General features: G+C 31.6%; 2 protein-coding genes across 3 annotated transcripts; one reads left to right on the top strand and one right to left on the bottom strand.

Moving 5' to 3' along the window:
• On the top strand, positions 1 to 24544 carry LOC143061279 (protein mono-ADP-ribosyltransferase PARP14-like). Of its 2 annotated transcripts, none has more exons than XM_076233716.1 (14): positions 1 to 100; positions 1401 to 1538; positions 8899 to 8997; positions 9425 to 9737; positions 10709 to 10891; positions 11497 to 11802; positions 13526 to 13762; positions 14910 to 15140; positions 16006 to 17631; positions 18269 to 18727; positions 19529 to 19584; positions 21759 to 21995; positions 23133 to 23288; positions 24128 to 24544. In XM_076233716.1, exons 1-14 carry the CDS (start codon positions 47 to 49, stop codon positions 24230 to 24232), a joined length of 4200 nt encoding a protein of 1399 aa, XP_076089831.1. In that variant the 5' UTR covers positions 1 to 46; the 3' UTR covers positions 24233 to 24544. The 2 variants fall into 2 exon arrangements, with proteins under 2 accessions (XP_076089831.1, XP_076089830.1); XM_076233715.1 differs by having other exon boundaries at positions 22968 to 23288.
• A 1335-nt stretch (positions 24545 to 25879) lies between these two features.
• LOC143061280 (carbohydrate sulfotransferase 1-like) lies at positions 25880 to 26983 on the bottom strand. Its single transcript, XM_076233717.1, has one exon. It carries the CDS (start codon positions 26939 to 26941, stop codon positions 26198 to 26200), a length of 744 nt encoding a protein of 247 aa, XP_076089832.1. The 5' UTR covers positions 26942 to 26983; the 3' UTR covers positions 25880 to 26197.
• Positions 26984 to 27173: the final 190 nt, after the last annotated feature.

The following is a 27173-nucleotide window of genomic DNA, read 5'->3' as shown; positions in this document are numbered from 1 at the left end:
CAGAAGCTACATAGATAAGAAATCTGTAAACTGTTCGGAAGGACATATGGTGATCAGCTCATGTGACTGTCCTTGTGACATACCTGAACAATGGATTCTTGTAAGTCCATGTCACCTACAAATACCCAAATTAGCTTATTGTTTACCAGACCTTATGGTCCTAAGATTAAGATTTGTTAGATTCATATTAATACTTTGAAACTTTTGTTAAAAATGCAATGAAAGATATTAAAGGTATTGTAACCACAGTATCGTAAATAAATTCCCACTGTATCTAATCACATTAAGTATTTTACTTTTAAAAGTAGTTTTCGCTAGTAAAGCCTTTTGGGAAATTCTCAGTGTACATTTTTAAGAGCTTAATTTATAATGCACAATATTGATAAAAACCAAATGAAACAAATATCTTTTCCAATGCTGCTCTTGTTTCTAAAGTAAGACATTCACCAAAGAGCGAAATACACATTCCCGATATCAATGACAATACATCGCATATTTATCAATTGACATACTAAATTCTAGGGTGATACAAATAAATTAAAAAGTAAAATAACAAAAATACTGAACTCAGAGGAAAATCTAATCGGCAAGTCCATATCACATGGCTAAATCAAATGACAAAACACATAAAAAACGAATAGACAAGAACTGTCATATTCCTGACTTGGTACAGGCATTTTCAAATGTAAAAAATGGTGGATTAAACCTGGTTTTATAGCGCTAAACCTCTCCATTTGATGACAGTCTTATCAAATTCCGTTATATTTACAATGATGTGTGAACTAAACAGGCATAATAAATAAAATAGTCAACTATAGTTGATAATTTCTGTGTCATTTGGTCTCTTGTGGAGAGTTGTCTTATTGACAATCATACCACATCTTCTTTTTATAAAGACTTTAACGAGCAAAAACGTTCTTATAAAAATGTCATAAGATGCATTAATACTTATAACAATAGAGGCGACGTTCATTTAAGAATTGAATGCTTCTTTTTGTAACTTCATTGGGGTGTAAAAGCGTTGGCGGACGCGCTTCATTCTAAATATATGCGCACGGTCAACGCTTTTACAACCCTATGAAATTACCAAAAGAAGCATTCAATACTTATAATTACATTTTTTCAGCTAGGATCATGAAAACACGAATTTTATAAAAAAATTATTTAATTCACCTGTGGACTTTATTGTGGGACCTCGTGTTATCATGCATCATAAGTTTTATTGAGTAATGCAATTGCTTAAGGAATAACACGTGATGTGCAGTTAGCCAATCAGAATAACGTATTATAATGAAACATACATATAATGTAACTATTTAGGGAAAAACTTTTACCATGTTATATAGAATTCGTAATTTCTTTTCAATCTCTGTGTTATATCATTTATTTTGTAAATACAGGAGGAGAGTGATTCAATGCCTTCCTGTGAAGATGTGAATTCTCAAGGACGACCGGCACCAAGTGGAGGTTTTATACCCGCTGAACATTTGTTACAACAATTAACTAACATGGGTTTCTCTAAAGACGATTCAATAAAGGTTTGTACTATTTATTCATCTTTCGTACAATATACTATAATAGATAAACTCATCCTAGGTAACAGGTTTGAAACTTTGAACTAGTATGCCGAACGCTTGTTTCGTCTATAAAAACTCATCAATGATCGTCTAATCAAAAAGTTAAAAAGACTAAGAAAAAACGAAGAGCATTGAGGACCATCGGGTAGCATTGTGTTATAATGACAATAAAGTAATAATTATACATTTTATGAATCTATTTATGAACGCAATAATGTAGGTGAAAAAGTAAAATCACAAAAATACTGAACTCCAAGGAAAATTCGTAACGGACAGTCCCTAATCAAGCAAATACAAAAGCTCAAACACATCAAACGAATGGACAACAACTGTCATATTCCTGACTTGGTACAGACATTTTCTTATGTAGAAAATGGTGGAATGAACCTGGTTTTATAGTTAGCCAAACCTCTCACTTGTATGACAGTCACATCAAATTCCATTCTATTGACAACGATGCGTGAACTAAATTAACAAACAGACATAAAAAGTTTTAAAGAGTCATTCTCTGTAAGCATCAAAGGATTTCAAAGAAAATGAGAAATGCATACTCATGGATATCCTTTATTTTCAGATCATGGGTTAGTAATGGTGCACTGACAACAAAAATAATAATCATTTAAAAATTTGAAGTGTTGGTTGCCATGGAAACAAGTTGCTCTGATTTTGGTTGAAAAACGCCAAAAATGCTCGATGAAAACTCCATTTTTACCCTTTTTTACCGCTTTTTTTTCCAATACACTGGACACATCTATCCCAAATTTTCTTTTGCCCTACAACTATTATATATTAGTGTTTCAAAATACATTTGAAAGTTTCGAAAGTTTTTTCATCTAAAGTAAAAAATTTGAAATTCAAAATTTGATGTTTTTCAAAAAATCAAGATTTGCAAAAAATCACAAAATAACCCAATTTTATGGCTTCAAAAATTTTTTTTCCAGATTTTTTGGCATAAACGAAGATGATCTTTATAAAATATTGCATATGATGCATTCTTGACAAAAATATCTCAGAGGGTATATTTTTTATTTTTTTTTAAATTTTGTTTGAAAAAAGGTCACTTTTGAATTTTTTGATTTTTTTTTTTTAAATTTTAGGGAAAAAAATCCAGGCATAACTGTTATTATTGCAATCCTTATCATATCAGATGATTAGTTATGATCAAATAATAACATGAAAATAAACTACACACATTCTGATACCTTACATACATGTAGTCAAATTAAAATGAGATATAAATATCATGTTTTTTATACGAAAAATGACCAAAAAAAATCCTTCGAAAGATATTGTCTTAACTTTTTTCATACATTCCCTGATTAGACAACTGAAATCTACATTTTGCATGCCAGTTGTTGGAAACTGGTAACTTTATAATGAACGACTGAATTGCAAGCTTTCAATTATCTGCCTTTTCTTTTTACAAAGTATGTGTCGCAATTGTTTTCTTTACCATACTAAACTATTGCTATCAAAACTTATGTTTCGATAACTTGACGTGATGGAATTAACTTGCATTATTTATTGTGCTATTGATCATGAAAACTGATCTCTGTCATTTGATCCAAATACTATAATAGGTTTAAATCCAACATAGTAAGATTAAGATATTGTAGTTTTTATTCAGAGAAATATTTTTAATTTCTACAAAGTTGGTACAGCAATGATTATAGTAAGATAAAAAGTAAATGAAGCAAAGAATGAATAGGAGTAAGCTACGTTGTTATAACGAGTGAAATTAGCTAAGTCGTTATAACAAGTTAGCTAAGTTGTTTAAACAAGTAAGCTAAGTCGTTAAAACAAGTTAGCTAAGTTGTTATAACCAGGTAAATATGATGAGTCGTTGTAACAACTAAGCTAAGTTGTTAAAACAAGTAAGCTAAGTCGTTAAAACAAGTTAGCTAAGTTGTTAAAACAAGATAAATATGTTAATTCGTTATAACAACTTAGCTAAGTTGTTTAAACAAGTAAGCTAAGTCGTTAAAACAAGTTAGCTAAGTTGTTATAACAAGATAAATATGCTTACTCATTATAACAACTTAGCTAAGTTGTTAAAACAAGTACGCTAAGTCGTTAAAACAAGTTAGCTAAGTTGTTATAACAAGATAAGTATGCTAAGTCGTTATAACGACTTAGCTTACTTGTTTAAACGGCTTAGCTTAGTTGTTATAACGACTGACCATATTTATCTTGTTATAACAACTTAGCTAAGTCGTTTAAACAAGTTAGCTAAGTTGTTATAACAAAATAAATATGCTAAGTCGTTATAACAACTTAGCATAGTCGTTTAAACAAGTTAGCTTAGTCGTTATAACGACATAAAAATAAAACTCTACCCTGACACTAACCGGCTTCACTAGATTTGTTTACCCTAAAACAGACACATTTTCCCTCGGACACTGACTTTGGGGGAAACATGGTGAACAAATTAACATATCTCCCTTGGGCCAGGGAACCAATTGTTATTTGTATAATATTCAATGTTGATTCTGATTGGTTGAGAACTGATATTCAGGATATCTAATTGCATCCAAAACGTCTCGAAATATCACAATATTGCTGAAAGCGGCATACAAACCATCAATCATTGTTAACCTAGTTAATTTTATAATGCTTTAAATGATAAATTGATCTTTCAACCTTTTCAAAAATTAACAGTGGGCAAATTTTACATTTAATCTTCAGTAAAATTATAAATTAAATCTTCAAATATGAATATAGAATACAAATTCATCACCGGTCTCCGTCCAAATATGGCGATTTTTAGGAAATTTTTACCGCAAAGTGTAACATGAAAGCAATGGTTTTTTTTCCGTAATTTAAAAAATACCATTGGACACATATAATGACCTCGCTTGCATAAAGTAATAATAAGACATAATTGAGGGATGTTGAAAGTGATGCAATGTGTACTTGGTCCGATTTTGTGGCAATAAGTATTGAGTATACAATTCATAACATTTTGTTTAGGTAAACTTACATATAAGTTGGAGAACTGAATTGAAAAATTTAGAAATTCTTCTTTATGTAAAAGAACATATACTCGCAGTCTCTGCACTAAACTAAGAGTAAAATTCCTCTATTCCAACTAAACTTTTTAAATAATTAATCTTCCGGCTTGTAGTCTCAAAAGTTTAGCATACAGGCAAACTCTTGAATAGTTGAAGTGACATCACAAAAACTCAAACTTGATCTGTATTTTATAGTAATTATCATTGTGTATAAGTTTTATCACATTTGGTTGAGGCTAAGTTTAGAGAATGGAAATACATGTCCTGACCACATGATAGTACGCTCGTCACGCTTTCAAAGCATAAAGATCAATAACAGCTGTTTAGTCAACAACAGAATTGTGCTACTTTTTATACGCCTGTTTACAGGATGTATTTTGGTATACTGCATTGTACTTTGGTTTATGAGAATAAAGATTATATTGACGACCCATTGCTGGCCATCAGCTTTTGTCTACTCTTTGGTTGGGTTGTTGTCTCTTTGACACATTTTCAGTCTCAATTTCATTGTCCGTCCGTCATCAACATTTGGGACATTTAACTCAAAAACGCTTTTATCAATTTGCTTTATCAATAAACCGCTTTGGTGAATTGTTTATATTTATTGACCTGAGCTCCCTTTCGTTTTTAAATTTTTTAGATTTTACCTTTCTAAATTTATAGGGTTTTATTCATTAAAAAAGGAGAATTTTCCAGTTTTCGGACAAAAATCAAAAATGCTTTTACCAACTTGCAAATAATTTTAGTGAATTGTTTATATCTTTTGACATGGACTCCTTTTTGTTTTTTAATTCTAGATTTTACATTTCCAGTATCATACCTGTTAACTTTTCAAAATGCCCGTGGCAGTTTAGCGTGCAATATTGCTTTTACAGTCTTACAAAACCTTCAAGGGGGGGCTTAATATATATTTTAATGTTGTTTTTAGGCTTCTTCATTGTGTTACAATCCTATAGCCCTTGTAAAATCAAATGTTTTGTTTAAAATTGTGAACAAAATTGCTCTTTCAAAATTTCCATTTAGGAGCCTTCATGGGGGAAATCCCCCGCAAATAGTGACAGTTGGCAGGTATGCAGTATACAAGATTTTATTCATAAAACTAGAGGCTCTAAAGAGTATGTGTCGCTCACCTTGGTATATGTGCATGTTAAACAAAGGACATAGATGAATTCATGACAAAATAGTGTTTTGGTGATGGTAACGTGTTTGTAGATATTACGTTAATGAACATTATTGTTGCTTACAATTATGTCTATCTATAATGAACTTGGCCCAGTAGTTACAGTGGGAAAAATTATTGAAATATTTTTAAAAATGTATACAATTCATGAAAGTTGTTTAAAAGTGAATATTAAGGGCAATAAATCCTTAAGGGGTCAATTGACCATCTTGGGTATGTGGTCTTACTTTGCTGTTCATTATTGCTGATAACAGTTTATCTCTTTCTATAATAACAAAAAGCTGTAAAATTTTCTTAAAATTACCAATTAAGGGGCTGCAACCCAATAACGGGTTGTCCAAATTCATCTGAAAATTTCAGTGTAGATAGAACTAGACCTGATTAACAATTTTCCCCCAGGTCGATTTGTCTTAAATGCTTTGGTTTCAGAGATATAAGCAAATATCTACAGTTTACCCCTATGTTGTATTTTTAGTCATGGCCGCCATCATGGTTGGCGGGTCGGGTCACCGGACACATTTTTAAAACTAGATACCCCAATGATGATTGTGGACAAGTTTGGTAAAAATTGGCCCATTAGTTCAGAGGAGAAGATTTTTTTTAAAAGTTAACGACGGCAAGCGACGGACGCCGGACGCAAAGTGATGAGAAATGCTCACTCGGCCCTTCGGGTCAGGTGAGTCAAAAAGGGGGATTTTCCACTTTTCAGACAATATCTCAAAAATGCTTTCAGTAATTCTTATGAAACTTTGATGAATTGTTTATATCTATTGATGTAAGCTTCCTTTATAATTTTACAATTTACATTTCCAAGTCATAAGGTTTTATTCATAAGAAAGGGGGATTTATAAGTTGTTTTTTTTTTAATAATAACTCAAAAAATGCTTTCGGCAATATCATCAAACTTTGGTGAATTGGTTATATCTATTGATGCAAGTTAACTTTTGATTTTCATACATTAGCTAATATGACATTGAGAAGTAATTGAACTTTATTCTTTGAAAATATGACGGACGTATCATGCACTCATGGCGCAGCTGTTTGATAGACAGGTAGATACTGCTATAAATGGTGATCTTGGCTTGAAGCCCCAACCCCAACATCAATAATTTCATACAGTTAAATATTTGATATTGTTGTAGTTTCACAAGTATTTCTCTTTCTGGCATAACATTTCCTCTTGTCATCAGGTTCACAGCAAGTACTGCTCGACCCAATCTCTTCTTTTAATTGTCTACATGTTTGGTGTGTTCCAATTTCACTCAACACCAGGCACATAGTTTTCCTTTTCCTTTCTCCATTAAATGGCATTTTGCATGAGCAATTGTTGGGAATGTGTTAAACATTACAAAAAAATCATTTGTAAAATTTCAACTAAAATAATTTAGCACAATAACCAATAGATGGAATGATTTCATTTTCACAAGTTCAGTAAAGCACCAGGAATGTTTTCAACAGTCTTATTTGTGATTAACCCGAGAGCAGTAAACAAAACACATTCCATTGTGTGTATAGTACTTAAAATACATTTGTCATCGTCCTACAATTGGAATTGTTTTCTGTAGACAAACAAAAACGTTTGTATATAAAAAAAAAAGAAGATGTGGTATGATTGCCAATGAGACAACTATCCACAAAAGACCAAAATGACACAAACATTAACAATTATAGGTCACCGTACGGCCTTCTACAATGAGCAAAGCCCATACCGCATATAGTCAGCTATAAAAGGCCCCGATAAGACTGTAAAACAATTCAAGCGAGAAAACTAACGGCCTTATTTATATAAAAAAATGAACGAAAAACAAATATGTAACACATAAACAATCGACAACCACTGAATAACAGGCTACTGACTTAGGACAGGCACATACATAAATAATGTGGCGGGGTTAAACATGTTAGCGGGATCCCAACCCTCCCCCTAACCTGGGACAGTGGTATAACAGTACAACATAAGAACGAACTATACAAATCAGTAGAAAAGGGCTTAACTCATCAGATAGACAAACAATAAAATTGTCTTCTTGTTTGAAGAGTAATTCAGGGGAAGCTACTCCTGATACACAGGAATAACTAAAAGGGGCTTTAAATTGAGCTTTTAGGGTTCAGCAGATGTTATATTTAATTTTGATAACGTGTATTTTTTCTGAGATCAAGATTAAGTATTTGCAGACATTTAAAGCATTTTTGTCAATTTCAATATTTTTTTTGTAACAATATAAAAAACAGCAATTTCGAAAAAACATGTTTTCAAAAAATTGAATTTAGCAAAATTTTCAAATATACCCCTCCCAATTTTTTGTATTTTGATTAAGCAATGGTTAAACTATTCAAAAAATATTTTAACCATATTGGGAAAATCTGGGTTGAAAATTTTCGAAGCTTTCAAAACAGGGTAAAATTGGATTTTCAATACACGTGGAATTTGACCCTTTTTGAAGCTAGGTTCTTGACATACATGCTTTTAAATATATTTTTGTAAATGCAATTTTTAAATATGTCGTTACCATACTTATTCATAATAGCAAACAAAATTTTCTTTTTTATTCTCTTGAAGGCCGTATTTATCTAACTAAAATTGCACTTTTTTAGCCTTTTTTCCTTGCCAAAATTGACCAAAAAGTGTTCAAGCCGTTACCATAGCAACCACAAAATTTTACACCAAACTGATTGTATTTTTCAGTATATCTCAACTGTTAGATCATTTTTACAAATTTTGAACTAATTCTGTGACATGTCATTTCCACATGATTTTGATGCTTACAGAGAATGACTCTTTAAAAAATGTCAAAATACAGCAGTCAACATTGTGTCATAATCTTAATCACTTACAAAACAAACAAGTATGTAACAAAGAAGCACAAAATGGCAAATTGATCAAACATATTAGCAGAATATTTGATTTTTTCGGGCACTTTCATTTTCATGAGTAAACAAAGGATTAAGAACAGAAAAAGACGATCGCTATTTAATCTGTTAAAAATCCTGCTGTATAAGACAAGGTAAGTAATGAATTTTTGACAGTATTTGTAATACATGTACATAAGCTATGAAATTGAACTATAATATAGTGTGTAACAATAACTGAGTGATTTTTAAAATATTCATGTTATTTCCTTATTTTCAGGGACTGTTTCACACAGGAAACAGAGATGCACACGTGGCAACCGATTGGATAATTAACTATAAAGACAAAGATTCTGGACTACCGTTTCCCATGATCCAGGTTTAGATTTATATGAAACTATATAATATATTTATATTTGGAACACAAATCATGGTTTGGAACAATGGTCAATGCAAACTGTGTGTACACCGGGAAACATTTATAAAATCTAAACTGAAAAGGAAAAATGGTAAAATAATGGGTTTGTTATCAGCTTGTTGTTCTCCTGCATACTACAAATATGTTTTCAAATTGACCAGAAAAAAAAACAAGATGTTTCTTATCCAAAAATGAAGGAAGTATACCGCTAACATCGATATAACCATATTCCTTTGAATTTGACATTCAATTAATAACATAACCCTTTTTAATGTTGTGATGAATTGGTTACACGAATATGGTCAAACCCGTTGTTAACGGAGAAATTAATCTATTAGCATTGCATAAAGCGGACAGTAAGTTTAAAAATACATATCGTCTTTTGTAGAATCCTGCTTTACCTTACCCGTATGCACATAATTTTCCTCCAGTTCCAATGTTAGATCCTAGATACAGTCCACAGGGGTTTGTTAATCCTCCAAGAGCTCAGTTTCCTGGTTATCCAATTGGATATCATCAGAACGTGCGGATACAGTCACCAGCATATCAAATACCTACAGTAATGAGACAACATTCAGTTGAAAATCCGTCTGTCAGCAAAGATTCGGCTGTTAATGTAACGGTGCATCCACAACAAGACTCTCCTGAAATAATTTACCGTCGACAGAAGTCACAACAAACAAATATAGTTCAAAATATAGGTAAGGCTGAAGTAACGTATTGGAAATAAAGTAAAAATAAATAATTGATGATAATAGAAATGATACCAATAATGATAACTACAATAGTAATAATAATAATAATAATAATAATAATAATAATAATAATAATAATAATAATAAATAAAAAAAATACTACTACTAATACTAATAAATAAAAAAAAAAAAAATAATAATAATAATAATAATAATAATAATAATAATAAATAATAATAATAATAATAATAATAATAATAATAATAATATTAATAATAATAATAATAATAATAATAATAATAATAATAATAATAATAATAATAATAATAATAATAAAAATAATATAACACATGACTTTGACTCAGATGACATTGCCTTGATGTCCATACAGATTTTAATTTTAAGCTAATATCATAAAAAAGACCAAATCAAATTATGTTAAAATATCATTTAACAATACCTGCCGGGCGAGTAAAATGTTAGTATTTCTCTTCCGAACTGACATGTGATCCCACTGATACTTCTTGAATAACGTGTACATCAGAGAAAAAGGCGGATTCTCAGGTACTTGATTCAGGTACTTGATATGACAAAAAGGTAACGAAATGATATGTGTCTTGGTAACACCAGCAAACCAACACAATAAATCTGTAGCAGACATTTAGACGTAAACATACGGCTGTAAACGATGAACGTGCTATATTGCCTTGTTTTACAAACTTAATCATCAAGTTTAGCTGATATATTTGCAGAAACTTCATCACAGAAGCAAACAAGATATAAATTGTCAAGGTTACTTACTTGCGTTAACATTTACGTGTGGCAGAGTCATTAATTTTCGGAAACGACTCCTAGATACCTTATTTGTCATAAGCAGTTATTGCTTCTTTTTATTTTATGGTATACTTGCATGCAATCTGCCTACCCTATCACCAGGTATCACATTATGTTTTAACTCTGATCCCTTTTTATTGCAGAACAAAAGGAAATACCAGAGAAATCAAAAGCAATAAAGGTGACAAATCTTCCAGTGGAAACAACAGAGGAAAATTTAAGACTTTTCTTCGAGAATGAACGGCGATCTGGTGGAGGGGACGTAGATGATGTAACCTACGATTCCCATAATGCATCAGCTGTTGTTACATTTGTAGAAGACAATGGTGAGGTTATTTTGTACAATGTATATTTCTTATACAACAAAATATTTCATATCTTGTTAAGGTGGTACCTACAGTAAAGTTACTATATATTCTAAAACAATTGTCCTCCCACATTATGTTTACTTTCAGTATCGTCAATTTCAGTGATCATAATTCAATTAATGTGTTACTTATCGACAGGCTAAAAACAAGAGATTAACAGAATTAATTAGCGTGAATGTTTTAAATAGTTAAAATAAAAAGTTTTTATTTCAATTACAATTGAAATTTTTTAATATTAATTTGAGAGTTAAGTTATGTTGATCTTTTATATGTATTTGTAACTTCTAAACTTAACCAACGTCTTAATATAAGTCAGATCGTACGCGTACGGTCCGAACGTATGAGTATTTTGAAAAAGTACGCATACGGTCAAGAACGTACGCGTACGGTTCAAATGCTCATACGGTCTGGAACATATATATGTATCTGTATTTCCCACTTCTGTGAATGGATGGGTACGTCCCAGATTCCTATCGGCTATTGTTTGACAGGAGATGTCAGGATTGTGTAAATATGTGTGTTTGTGTCAATAGTGTGGTCTTCTTATATAATTCTTTTTTCAGTCGTAGAAACCATTTTGGCAAGATCCCCTCTCCAGTTTTTGAAAGCAGACATTGGTGTTGAAATTTACAAGCCTTTGGATTCGCGCAAAGTGCATGTAGATTCCAGAAAAGACTTGAATCAGGAACACTGTTTATCTAAAGATATTTCCAGTTGTGTTGTAGAAGTCCGCGGAGTGAAAACATCGACTCAACAGATGGCTTTACAATATTATTTTGAGGGCAAACATGGAGCTGATGAAGATATCAAACATATTGATTTTGATGAAGAAAAGAACATTTACCTGTTAACTTTCGAATCAGAGTCCGGTAAGATTTTTTTAAACTTAAATGTTAAAAAGTATACGCTTAATTTATAACAAGAATTGTTAAGTATAGATCATGATTTTGAAAATATACCATCAGATTATACGATTTTCTGTTATGTGAAATAAAGGACCTGCAATCATGTAACATGTATAACGATCAATATGCATTGAGGAGTGTAAACAATCCCACATACAAGTATAGTTCTTTTGCCAAATGTAATGCCTCATTATCTTTATTACGATCATGTCTGAGTCAATATGCCAAGCAGCCTGCACTCACGTGACGGTGGTACGAAACTGCATATTGCGATGAAAAGCGTTTTTTTTACTCGTTAGTGATTTCATTTGAGTTTTAATTTCGAGTCTCAGAAAATGTGTGAATTGAAACTGTAAATATGTTTTTAAGACAGCTTCAAGCAAAAATATATTTAAGTCTGTCTAACTGTTTATGATTCTTTTTGTGCTTATTTAACATTTGAGTTCAGTTTTATATAGAAAGTGGCATAGTTATATATATAACGTTATGTATTTGTCTGATTCATTCATTTAATACTTATGACACTTACATGTTGGTAACCAACGCTATGGTAACTGTTTTAGAATTTTATGAGATTGATTGAGTTTAATTTGGGTAGATCATGAATGTGATTATTTAGATAGGAACATATAGTTACAGTGCATTCTGTTATTTTTTGGGGTTTATTGAATTTGAATTTGTATTTTCTTTGATATTTGATTCCACGGTTTTGCCGAAGTCTGAATTAAAGCCTATAAAACATGCAAACTTCTTTGAATATGTAAATTAATTGTTTGCATTTACCAACTAAATCCACGATGAGTAATAATAAATCCAAAGCATGTCATATCTGTTAAAATGTTATAAGTTCATATGTAATAAACTCAAAATGAAGTGGCACCCGGTTCGACGATAAAGATTACGTTAAGAATATGTTGTTATTCATGCCTCATATTTATATTCATATTCATTATCAGACCGAACCATCAATCCCTAACTACAATTTAATCACTTCAAATTATGTTAAGCCTTACGACACATATTGATCTGCCCTATAGATCCGTATAAATAAAACAATTAACTTTGTTACGACATTTTCTTTTCAAATCTTTTTATATCAGCAAAACGGGTTCGGTATCACCATAGTTTTTGTTTTATTTCCAACGCCTATAAACGTGTTTTATTCCCTGTCGTAGCGCGAGGGGGAATAAGTTTTACCCTTGTCCGTCTGTTTATCCTTTCTTTCGTTCATACATCCCAAAAATTGGTATCAACTATCTAACAGATGATTGTCTCAGCAGAATGTTACGAAAGTAAGATACTGCGCTAATTACCACATAACACAGACCAAGTTTGACTTTTTGATGGTGTCAATTTTACCGTTCTAGATTTATACCCATTTATAAATGGAAAAAAAATGTTAATTCTTCGTTTTCATTGTCTAACTTAGTTTTGCCTCAACCAGATGTTATGAAAATTATACACAATGCTTATTACCACAAATATCAGATCAAGAACGCTTTAGAGTAGCGTACCTTTCATCGATCTCGAATCATGTCCCTTTTAAGCATTATATGCAAGAGGGCATCATTTGTGTCCCAGGAACGCACATTCCCAATTTATTTTTAACGTTTTAAAAACACATTGTCTCAATGGTACTCATACCACACCAGTGACATAATGTCGAAGTTTATGTATACTTTTTCAGCTGTAGACAAAATAGTTGGAAAAACGCACACAATAGATAAAGCCTTATTAGAAGTAAGAAAATATGTCCCTCCTGACAGATATCCGAACAAAGTTTTAGTTAAAGATATAAAGTCTACAGTAACTAAGGAAGGGTTGATAAATTACTTGGAAGGAAGAACAAAGTTTGATGTAGAAGATGTTAACTTTAGTGAAAGTGACCCTTCTACTGCTGTTGTAACATTTTGCGAAGATGTCCGTAAGTATTGATATATTTGAATGTGTTCATATGAGAACGTCCGGGCGGAGTTCCATTTATTGTTTTTTTTTGTAGTATGATTCGTTTAAATAATTGGGCGTACAGTCAGGATATGTTTCTGGGGTTTGTTCTAGGTTTTTCCGCTTGTTCGTTCCGGCTTAAATATTGATTTGTTCCCACCTAAAATCATATCGTGATTTCATTAGCTTAGTGCAGAACACCAACATTTGTTGATTTCAAAATTTTACAATAGGGAATAGAACACAGTCAGTAAATGAACAGAGAAACCAGTAGTGCTGTTATTATAAGATATAAAACAGAAAAAATGTGCTGAGTTTCGGTCAACCGTTCCTGAAGGACACCGAAAAACTTAAATAAATCCATATAGTGAACGAGCGTGACGTATTAATTGAACTATCTAAATGTCATATGATGTAGAAAATGGTGTGTTATTCATAAAAATTTAAAAAAAAATGTTTGGAGAGCTGTATTACCATGCTTGTCATGGATTGTAGTTCAAAACTATCCATCAGTGCCAATATTTAAGGAAAATATCAATATATAAAGGAGACCTAAAAGTTTTGATAATACGCTATTTCTCACTTTGATCATTTGAAAAGGGGAAACTCCAAAGTGACTGCTAAATTAAATTACTTAAAATGTAACTAATTCTAAATGACCATTGCTTTCCTGAACAAATAAATGCACTTATTCTTGGTCTTATAACTGTTTAGATTTGAGTCACAGATGATATTATTGTTATTAGACAGTAGATATAAATTTTGGTCACTGTTGAACGCCGTTCGTTGACCTTAAGTTGTAAGTTAATTTCTGTGTCATTTAATCTCTTGTGGGGAGTTTTCAATGTGAGTTTTTAATTACCTTGACTGGCTATACAGCCCTCGCATGACGGTAAATTTGTCGGTCATTTTCAAGCACACATCATCTTCCTTTTTATAATAACTTGCGTCTAGTTTACCGATTTTTAAGTCTGCTATCTTTGGTTAGTTTTGATAGTGTAAATTATATTTCCTTTGAAGTCAACCCTTTAGACAAATCTATTTAAGTGTTTTGAAGGTTATAAATTTTATATTTGATGCATTGGGTTCACATTTATACACGTTTACAACAACATTTATTTTTACAGAGATTGACACAATTCAGCAAGCATGTGAGAAAAAATCTTTGGAGAAAGTAAAAGTACAAATCAAACCAGTTATTGTTAGTAACTGTATAATAGTTAGTGAGTTTAGTGAGAAGACAACAGACAATTCGCTAGAGTACTATTTTGACAATAAAAGGAAGTCTGGTGTTGAACGGGTGGCAAACGTACAAATGGAAAACGATTATTGTTTGGTTTACTTCGAGGATCCAAATGGTAATAACGCTAACTTTAATTTATCAAGAATAGAAAAAAAACCTTTGTGATATAGTTTACATCAAATTCTACATGAAAACATAATTCGTCATTTCTTATCTTTTGACTCAGGAGTCATTTTTTTTTAGAAAGAAACAAATCTGACGAAATATTTTCATTTCGGTGGATAAACTGTTAAATTGTCATAAAAGAAGGATTTTTTTTTTGTATAGCCAAAGTTTCATAACTTTATACCAATTAGAAACATAAAAAACAAGTTTAATGAAAGTATCATAGTAGTTTATAAATTTCTAGTGCAGTAAAATTGGTACCGTTTATGTTATAATAAATAAGTAGTTATTGAGGATAAACTTTGGTACATATTGGTATATATCTCATCAAGGTAAATAATACCATTCATGTTTATCAAAAGGTGAAAAAATTTCAAATAACAGAAACACTGTGTGCTCCTCTTCCATTCCAATATGTGGCTATTAACAACGATTTCTATTTTCATTTTTTTTTCATACGTTAATACGTATATCTGCAAGGGGCAGGCAACATATTACTTGGAGCTGATAGTTTCAAGGATGTATAAAATATCTCTTAATATGCTTGAGATTGTTACTGTAAACTGAGAAATTATTGCGTGCATTTATTATTGCGTTCTTGTCAGTTTAGACATATCGTGGTTTAATTTATCCGATATTTAAAATATTCCTATTCAATTAACATAAAATATTTAAAAATGCTAGTTATTGTGATTATAACCTTGTCGCATTTTTCGCAATAATAAAAAAAAAAAAACCATCGCAATAATTTCGAAATTTACAACATATTGGCGAACAATTTTATGTTTTTCTTTATACTGTTCTTGCCATTTTAGATGCCGAAAATGCATGTCAGAGATCGCACACTATTGACAACTGTCTACTAAAAGTTGAAATGTTTTATGAATGCTTAGGACCTCCATCATCTGAAGCTAAAGAGGATGTAGAGTATGGGACAACTGATATTCAGCCTGTAATTCTCAGCAACGTTAATCCTATCGTTCTTCAATTTTTAATACATTCTGGAACTTCGCAAGACATTGTCAGTCGAAACATGAATGAAATACATGCAAACATAACATGGCCTTCATCAACGTTTGAACCAATCCAAATTGAATGCTCGCTTTCAAGAGATAATCCAGAAATCAAACAGATTGCAGAAACATGGGAACAGGACGTTCGATTTTGTTTCGAACAACTGATTCGTGATATTACAGTACAAAGACATTATACAGTGAGAGAAATATGGAACGGTGTTTTAGATGAAATGAATGCACAACAAATTAAGGATACTGACAGTGCTATCATATCATTTAATAACGAAGCCTGTGAAATTCATGTTGTTGGTCAGAAATCTTTTGTATTACAAATATCAAATAAGATTGAAAGAATCCTTACAGAAAAGAACGATGAAGTTAACAAAACGCGACAGCTCATTTGTGACGACGTGACAATAGAACCATTCCAGCAGTCCATTCTGCAAAACATAAACTTTTGGTCTGACATGGAAAATAAATACCCAGAGCTAGAAATAGATGTTTTAATGACCAAACCGATGGTAAAACTGAAAGGAATGATAAGTGATATAAATATGGTGAAAATGGAAATGTATGCAAAACTGTCGTGTGTTAAACAGCATACTTTTGGAAAAGTATCTCTAGATTACATAAAATTTCTGAGCCAACCAGAAGTAGAGACTTTAATTAAAAATGAAATTAAAGCGTGCGGGATATGCGGTATTTGGGAGCTTGATGAGAATAGAATTACTATATACGCATTTACAGCAGATGATACAACAGCGATAGAAAACATTTTCAAGAATAAAATCATATGTATGAAAATTCCTGTTGAGAATCAAAATAAAACATTGTGCTATTCTAAAGACTGGAAACAATTTGTGGAAAATATTAAACAAGAATATCAAGATAATAACATTTTTATTCAGATAACTTCACATCATGGTCAGGAAATTATGATTCTTTGTACAGCGCAGCTAGAAGCGAAAACCATACGGGAAAGAATACAAGATTTCATATTTGAAAATGGAAGAAGTGAGCAAACTATTCATTTTTCAGCTCACCAGATGAAATTTATTAAACTTCGTCATCAGGATAAAATAGATTTAGCTAAAATGCATCTCCAGGCAAATAATGTTGATGTAGACTTTGAGCCTGACTGCATTGTGGTAAAGGGAAACAAAAAAGGTAAAAAAGCTGCTATGGATGAACTTGCTCCAATAATAAAATTGATGCAATCCCAAATGAAGAAAGAAGATGTTAGGCCAATGGTTCCAGGCGGATTAGGTTTTGGTAGTGCTGTTGCGTCGTTCATAGCAGAAGATGGTCAAAGTGTTATGGTACTGTGCTGTGATATCTCTGGGTTAGATGTCGATGTTATTGTAAGTCCTGCAGACCAGCAGTTGTCTAATAGTGGTGGACTGTCTAAAATCATTGCTGAAGAAGGTATTTTCGGTGGATAGAGATGTAAATTGATATCATATTTGGTTTTATAAGAAATTGTTGAATTATATATATATTTATATATACAGCACAAAAAAAACATTGTCCAAAAGACTGAAAAAGTAAAACAATATATTTTAACAAAATACATTTGACTAACAGGTCGAACAACTGATGTTCTTAAACCCTGCTGAATGTCATTGACAATTGTCAAATAAATTGATCACAAAGTGTAACAAAATGGATCTCTATATTGATTTAATACCAAGTAAAAAGCAATAAACTTGTGGCAAAGATGGTAAACCATAACATGAGGTGATAAATGTTTACCTCAAACCAAATTTCGACAAATATGACTCTTCAGTGAGGTTAGGGACCGAAAAATATTTGAAGACTATTAAATATACCTAAATTTAGGATAGACTTTTCAATTTATATTTTTTATTCTAAGAACACCTACTGGTGAGTGACAGATCATTATTCCTATAAGGACATCCATACATTTAAGATTATTTAGAAGTTAACTTAATTTAGAACTTAAGAACTAAAATTAATGTATTTCTTGCTTTGCTCGACAAAGAGTAATAAAGAAATCAGAAACGTTTTAAAACTTATATTTGTTTATTATGTTTGTTTTAAGGTGGTACACATATACAGAGAGAGTGCAAAGATTATCGACGTAGTCATGGACTTTTAAATGAAGGCGAGGTTTTTAGTACAAGTCCTGGAACACTTAAATGTAAAATGGTAGTTCATGCTGTTGGTCCTGTGTGGCAGAAGATAAAGTCCAATGAAAAAATCATGACAAAATGTGTGTATGCTATTTTAAGTGAGGCAGACATAAAACATTTTCAGACGGTAGCTATTCCAGCACTTTCAACGGGAACATCTAACTACCCAATCGATGAAGCTGCTAACACAATAGCATTGGCTGTACGAGGATATTTCAGAAAATATCCAGATAGTTCTTTGAAAACTGTTTATCTGTGCGATATTGCAGCTAAAGTAGCGGATATTTTTGTCAACGCTGCTAGCAGAATATTTAAGAGTTCTGATAAAAGACCAATAACTTCAAGAGGTGGTAGAGACGGTTTGACAGGTATCAAATTTACTTTTATTGACTTTTATCATCCAAGAGGTTTTGTATCGATCACAACTGCCGAGGGTGGATGTCATATCTCTGGGGTTGATAAATTAACTACTATCAAGAGTCAACAATCGGATTATTATATTTCTTTATTTGTTATCCATCTCCAAATTTCTAGTATTTGGTCAAAATATTTAACTGCATACTACTTGTTTTATACTAAATATATTTTCTGATTTGGCGTTTGCCAATTTTCTAAATTGAACAAAAGCCAATAAAATGTACTAAAACGAAATAACTGCGAAAACAAGAATACAAAGACAAACGAAATGAACATGACGTCATAAACCCTCGTTGTTGCCGTTGCCGTTGTAAAACAATAGTTATAGGTATACTTTAGTTGATCCAAGTATACCTATAACTATTTAGTTGTTCCAAATGTTATCTTAACTTTTGAATACTTCCAACGGGGAATATAGTGTTATAGCCAATGAGAAGCGACAATTTCTATATTCATTTGATAAGTAATTCTAAAATCGTTTAACTTGTATAAAAAAATCTGTTTGTCGACAATATATATGAATTTACCAGAATTTCATTAAAAAGAGCCGGCAATTATACATGAAACTGATAACTCTCACTGGTGAAATAAATTTCACTGTCTGCTGATTGTTTAATTATTGCAAAGCTAGAATATGTACAAACTTGAGAAATGGTAAATCTGAGATATTCGATCAATTTTAGTATCAGAACATGTGTCATAAATACAACGATAAACGCTACTGCAGAGTTATATTTTTTATTAAACTACAGCTGCACAGCATATACCACAAATTGAAGTTGTCATAAAAGATCTAGCCCAGACGCAGGTAAGTTGCCTGAGTGTCTGTTAACATTCTGTTAACATTTTAATTTTTAGACTGAGATAAGTTTTCTGATTTGTGAAGCTCATTTAACTTATAAATAACAAAGATAACACACATGTACGGAATGAAATACTTTTAATATTGTAAACGAAATGCGCGTCTGGTGTACACAATTTTAATCCTGATATATATGAGTGTGTATACTTGATTTGAAGATCATACAAGCCCAAAACAACCCAAATGATATACAAATAAAGAGAATTAAAGGCAGGTCATTAAATAGCAATTCGTTTTTGTTTTTTTTACATCTGATAAGATCCTGAACTCATAACTTTTAAAAGACATCTTTTGGAATTTTTTTGTCATTATGAATGTGCAATATCAATTAAATAATGTTACAAAATATGTATAAAATTCCATTTTGAATAATGGCTTGAAACGATATGTGCAATTATTACTTTAAACTAAATTATGATATTAATGCATTAACAATATCATTCATATTAGAGTATTGTTGCAATTAGTTGAAGCATAGAATATTCATTAGATTTTTCCTGCTTCATCCTCAAAATAGTTTGAAATAACTAAAAACAAGTGCTTGAAATTAACGTTTTAGTGAAAGTTAACTCGATGAACCGAGCAGAGGAACGTGATCATTTATTTAGACCAACTTTGTATTGTATTTTCTAGAGGTATATGATTGAGATCTCACAACTCAACTACTCCTCCACATATTTGGGCCTGTCCCATAATCAAGAGCCTCTGGTCTATGTTAGTCTTGTGTCGTTTATGTCAAATGTCGGCTCATTTGATTGTTTTGGAGTTAAATGTAACGTTCATTCTCGTTGAATTAGTACATGTTCCTTTGGGGTGGGGGCTAGCTATAGTCCGCCTCCTGTTGCAGGATTTTGTTGTATTGAAACGTCATTGGTAGCTGTGTTGTTGTTTTTTTGCTCTTTGGTTTAGTTGTTGTCTCTGTGACTGATTCTCACTCGCTTCCATTATGAATTTGATATTTTCCTTGAATCCCTCGACATTCCTTGATTTCCAGTTTCCAATTTTTCGTCATTGTTGTCAGAAATGATGTAAGGCCAACTAAAGTAATTCTTTATTGAGGATGTTGTTATACGATATACAAATTTAATATTCGATTCATATAAGTAGTACACTAAATTGCATTTCAAATTGACAGAGACTTCAAACTGGTGTCGTTGAAATCCAATCTGAATAAAATAAAATGTTGTCACAGGCTAAACTAGATTCAGTGATCACTTACATTTAATGTATCCAAGTGAACTGGAAATTAAAGATACTACCGACACAGATAAATCTGATTCATATTTAGACCTTTTTCTCAAAATGACTACTGATGATAGGTTGAATACCAAAATTTATGACAAACGCGATGATTTTATTATTCCTATAGTCAACTTTCCATTTCTGTGTAGCAACATCCCAGCGGCACCAGCATATGGAGTATATGTGTCTCAATTGGTACGTTACTCTAGAGTTAGCTCAAAGTACGTTGATTTTGTTGAACGAGGAATACTGCTTTCTCAAAAGTTGCTAAGACAGGGCTATGGATCAATCAAATTAAGGTCAATACTCAAGTAAATTTACGGTAGCCATCATGAGCTGATTTGCCATTATCACAAAAGTGTGTCAGAAATCACATATGATATTCTTCCTCAGTCATAATTACCTTTCATCTTTATCGAACTAAACAAAGAAATAACACGACGGGTGCCGTATACGATTTTTATGACAGCATGATCGTGATTTGGATTACACTTGAGGTAATTATGTGATGACACACTAGTCCAAATATGACTATAGATATGATCCATAGTAATTCTTGAATATTCCGAATCTAACCTATATTTACATTTCGGATATTAGACCTTATGTCTCTCTTTTGTATTTAATAGACATATGAAAGACATTTGAGGCCTAAATTTAATTAGAAAAGTATGAATACTGATACCTGTTAATGTATTTAAATACATGTTCGACAGTTTTGAACAACTGTACCCTTTGAAATTTCAAATGTATCGTAATAAGTCAAAATTAATATTGAAAACGGCTGAAAATTACCTGCAAGGTATGTTGCGTGTATCACTTTTAATGAGAATGATGAACTTTTTGTTACAAAATATCTGCTATTAAACTATTTTTAGGTCGATGTCATTGTGAATACCACCAGTCAAGATTTACAACTTGATCAAAGCGGTGCAGTATCTGCTTCGTTGTTAAAACATGGCGGCAAATCAATTCTTCAGGAATGCCAAAGACAACATAGAGGTGCATTACTGGATTTTGGAGCTATTGCTGTAACTACTGGTGGGTCTCTTAAATGCAAGTTTATATTCCATGGAGCTTTGCCAGAGTGGAAAAGAGATGGTTCGTCTTTACAGGTAAAACTTCAAAAATACATTCAAGATTATACCTACACAAATAGGATATAAAACAACACCACTGCTTTCATATAATCTGTAAATTGGAAGTTTTAGTTAATTTCATGCATTCAAAGCGCTTGTCTTGGTTTAACTTTATAAGGAACCAAAGATGTAGAAATACCAGAAAACGTGTGGAGCTATATTACAAAAAATGTACCTAATCAAAGCCAAATGCATGAATGTTCAATTTTGCCTGAGGGAGTTTGAAAATGAACTTTTAAATATTCTGTTTCTTTATCAACGAAGAATTTTAATAAAAAGTGTTATATAAAAAGTAAAATCACATAAGTACTGAACTCCGTGGATAATTCAAAACAGAAAGTCTCTAATCAAATGGCAAAATCTAAATCTCAAACACATCAAACGTCATATTCCTGACTTGGTAGATGCATTTTCGTATGTAGAAAATGGTGGATTAAACTTGATTTTAAAGCTAGGTAAACCAATAACTTCACTCCATTATATTGACAACGATGTGTGAACAACTCACTATAAAAATAATAAGGTCTTTCATATCCTCCACTTAAAAAACTGGATTTCTTTACATGAATACAAACATTTATCAAAATATCTATATCTTAAAGTGCAAAGTCAGAAATGCAACGATAGAACATAATACGGAAGCTCTTTATATATATATATATATTATTCTAAATTTACTTTGCAGTAAAGTGTTGTTTTAACATTATAACCAATATTTCAAATGACAAATTTCAGTAGTAGTGTCAGAGTATGGGGCAGGCGGTCGCCACCTTATGTAGCTTCATATATGCATCGACGTTTTACAAGTTTAACTTTAAACTTTTAACTTGCCATCAAACCCCCTTCGTTTTCAAAATAATGAATCTTCATCTGTGTAGATATGTAACCAGTCCTCTATAATAGCTACATTCTTCCTTCTTTTAATTTGATATAAATTTCGATTTACAGATACTTAGTAAATTTATTACCAACTGCATGGTGACAGCAACACAGCGTAGATGTACATCAATAGCGTTTCCTTCTATTGGTACTGGTAGGTTAAATTATCCACCAGGTGAGGTCGCTAATGAGATGTTCAATTCTGTTGGACAGTATTTCCAAAATCCTTTACAGGCATTCCAAAACAGTGCAACGATCCAACAAAATATGACACATTTATACGGTGGTCTCGTGTCTAAAATGCAATTATATCAGCAACAGCAACAGCATGTACCCACAGTCAAAAAAGTACATTTTGTATTGTACCACAAAGATGTTACGACTATCATGGTATGCTAATTTTATCTACCTTTGTTATTTGATATTCATTATAATTGTATTATTGGTAAAATATGTATACAAGATTATAATAAGTTTTTTTTTTATTTTCCTCATTTTTAGACGTAAAAGATTTTCGGAAACTTAATGTGCTTTAAAGTCGTAATTAATTTCGCCTTCTCAGCTGTCGTACCAGAATCTAAAGACAACTTTTTCATTGCATTTTAATCGTTTTGGGCGGAGATATGAAATCATGAAATTGATATTTGAAGGAAGTTCTCTTGCGTAAACAATCATGTGTCTTATGCTGCACTATAAATAAAAATATAGACACTGTTATAAAGAATAGGATATTTGCCGTTCCAGAAAACTGAGATACCCACGTTCCTGTTGTATTTTTATGATAATTTCCTTCTACTTTTGTTCTTCAGATGATACCGCTAGATATCATTTTAGACGAATTCTATTTTTCCAAGAGCAATACGCAAATACTTGCAGTAAAACACAAACAGATTACCTTTTCGGTGCACCCTTAATAACCATTAGCTTTTGTGGGGTCGTGTTGCTATTTTCTAGTTTTCTGTGTAGTTTTGTGCGGAAAATGATGACCTAGATTTTATTTGACAATGATGTTTGCATTGTTTCTTTGGAATATGTCATAAAATTACTCTTTATTCACTATGGAATGGTGTCAAATATTACATGAAAATCAGGACAATACATTTTAATATCATAATGATATAGAAGTACATAAAACCATACAAATAAACATAAGCACATAAACGCTAAATACGTACAGCTATTTAATCGGAATTACTCTAATCTAAAAATGTATGTTTTAATCATTTAAGGCCTTTGATGATGAAGAAGCAAGGCGACAACCAAAGGCCTCTGTAGATGGAGAGGCAGGACCAAAACCAAAAGTGAGCACAAGACGGAAAGACAGACTTTCATAGAGCAAACTTTTAGATGCATTCATATCTGAAAATAAAATTGTAGTTTCCATTCTTTTTAATAATAATTACGGTTACAAGCATATAGAATGATGTTGAAACAAGCACTAGAATAGGAATATGACTCTTGATTGTGGTTTAATATTGTACTTCACAACCTTTATATGAAATATTTTTTTGTAAATACGTTATAAAAAAATACATTTTTTCAAGTTTAAGTTGTGCAAAATGTGTTTATTGTATAAATGAAAACACATGTATGTGAACGTAAAGAATTGAATACAATATAAAAAAAATAAAGAATAATGAGTTTCATTCGATTTCCTAGTCAAATCTGAATGTATATACAAAACGAAAATTGTTTACAGAACAAATGATAGACAAGGCCCTTTTGTATAGATATAAGCACAGACAATTCCAAAAATCACAAAATATCACACAGAAAACTAACGGAACCTTTTAAAACTAGTTAGACTTGTGCACTGTCTTGAACCACTAGTGACACTTTTTGTGTTGATCCTGACAGGCACAAATAAGTAGCATTCGATGAAGTCATAAGATAGGAAATAGTAAAATAACAAAAATACCAAACTCCACGGAAAATTCAAATCGGAAAGTCCTTAATAAAATGTCAAAATCAAAAGCTCAACGGAAAACAGCTGTCGTATTTCTGAATTGGTACAGGCATTTTTCTTGTGTGTAAAATGGTGGATTACTCCTGGTTTTAGATATAGAAAAAAACTCTCACTTGTATAACAGACGTCTCAATACAATTTCACAATAGTAAAATCAATGTGTGAACAAAACAAACAGATATAATAGGACAAATGTCAAAAATAGCGGTACTGCAGTCAACATTGTGTTATATATCTTAATCTTTATAAAACAAACAAATATGTCAACATGGAAAAACAGAAAGCTTCGTGTTAAAAATCAATCCTCAATCATGACAGGATGGTTAACCTTTGATTACCGTATCAACTTGGAGAGATATAAATCAAATACAATTTGAATGAGTAGTCATATGTTCTGACTAGACTAAATAGAAAATTAAAACAATCGGATGTCAAATGACTAAGCTGTAATGACAGGTACAGTGTGTCTTCATGATTCAAGAAATATATACGAGAAATCAACAGAAAAAATACAGCAACATACAAAAAATTCCCCAGAAATTACCGACACTATATGTTGTTAAAATGGTTTTCATGTGACATTGGGATGTATCTCTACCGGTCAGATGTCTCTGATGGATAAATCGAAAATTTCATAAAATATTCATAGGATTGATGCTATTGCTAGTGCAGTTTCCCCCCTGAAGTTATCACCAGTTCTGAAGTCAGCACTTCTGTGTTGACATGAATTATCATTTTATATGGGCATACGTATACATTAACGGTTTACAAAACTTTTTATTTTTCGAAATACTAAGGATTTTATATCCTAGGAATATATTACCTTAACTGCATTCGGTAAAAAGTTTTAGTGCTCTTCAATTTGGACTTTTTCAATTTATGATTCGAGATACCCAGATAGTCACTGATGAGTCTTTTGCAGACGAAACGCACGTCTGGCGTCTCAAAATTTCTATGATATTAGTTTATTGAACACTCATGATGTGTGTGTTGTTTTTTATGAAGAGGTTACATCTGAAAGTTATCTGTTTATATATAAATAGCAGTACAACGTATTATATAGATTTCTAAATTAAAAAGACGAGTAAAATATAAGCGGCTTTCGAAGTAAGATCTTAGATCTGCATCATGATTGCAACCAGTGAACCGTTAATAAATTGAAGAGTGCAAAGCACTTTCCATATTATGATTAGACAATGTAAAAACATTCTTACCTCATCTAATTAAGGATAAGAAATCCAGCAACATAATTTGTGTCTAACTTGAACTAAAAATAATTCTGAACTGATAAGTTTGTCCATAACAATTTTCACACACAAGCCGGCGCACTTTGTTAATGCAAAGAGAATTCCTTTATTTTGTTAGGCAGAAATATGTTAGTTTTATTGATATTTCTAAAATATTCTGTTGATGACATATTTAGATATCCAAGACGTTGATACACAGACTGGCATTGAGTGTCAACAATTGCTTTGATATCACCTGATAAAACTGTCCGCCATTTCATTGACGAGGCGTACCCGTTATTTTTATACGGGTTGAAATTTCCCTCTCGCATCTTTTTACCTTTGCTGTCCCAGTTTGATAAACTATTTATTTGATTTTCATCCGATTTTGTGAATTTAACATCTAAAAATTCAAACAGTTTACGTGAAATATTAACCGGATCCTTTGCAATACTTTCTGCAGATACTAAAATAACATTTTGTGGATATTTGTTCGCCATCTGAATAGCAGTACTACTATCAATGTCCATCTTATTACAAACTGCGGTCACTAATTCCTTAATTGGTCTGGCCTTACTTTTCAATCTTGAGGATATTATTGCTCTTGGATCACGATACAAATATACTATTTGTAATTTAGGATTTATTTGAAGAAGATTTTCAATGAACTCTGCACTTATTCTCAGCATTTTCGTAACTCTATACTTAGCTTGTGTGCAGACATTATGCAGTTTTTGGACATCCTTGCTCTTGAATGTTACCCTGTTCCTTGTACAGGAATGTTCTGATTGGACACTTGATACAAGTTTTTCTATTGTATCGGAATCACAGTCATACAATGAGCTAACCATTCTAGAAATGTTGAGTGTGCTGTTGTCATAGTATCTGAAATATCAACAAAATGATATGTATGGTGAATATGAATGTTGTTATTGTTAATGCTGCTTTTGAACCAGAGTTTAAACAAATGAGATATTTATTTGTTTTACTATGCTTTTTTTAAGGCCAGCAGAATTTTTATCTACGATTACGTCAAGTTTATTAAATTGCCATTATTAGAAAATTTCTACATATTTAATTACT

Source organism: Mytilus galloprovincialis, unplaced genomic scaffold, assembly GCF_965363235.1.
Source record: "Mytilus galloprovincialis unplaced genomic scaffold, xbMytGall1.hap1.1 HAP1_SCAFFOLD_278, whole genome shotgun sequence".
Classification (NCBI taxonomy): Eukaryota; Metazoa; Mollusca; class Bivalvia; order Mytilida; family Mytilidae; genus Mytilus; species Mytilus galloprovincialis.
Note: the sequence above shows the minus strand (reverse complement) of the source record. Positions and strands in the feature narration are given on the sequence as shown.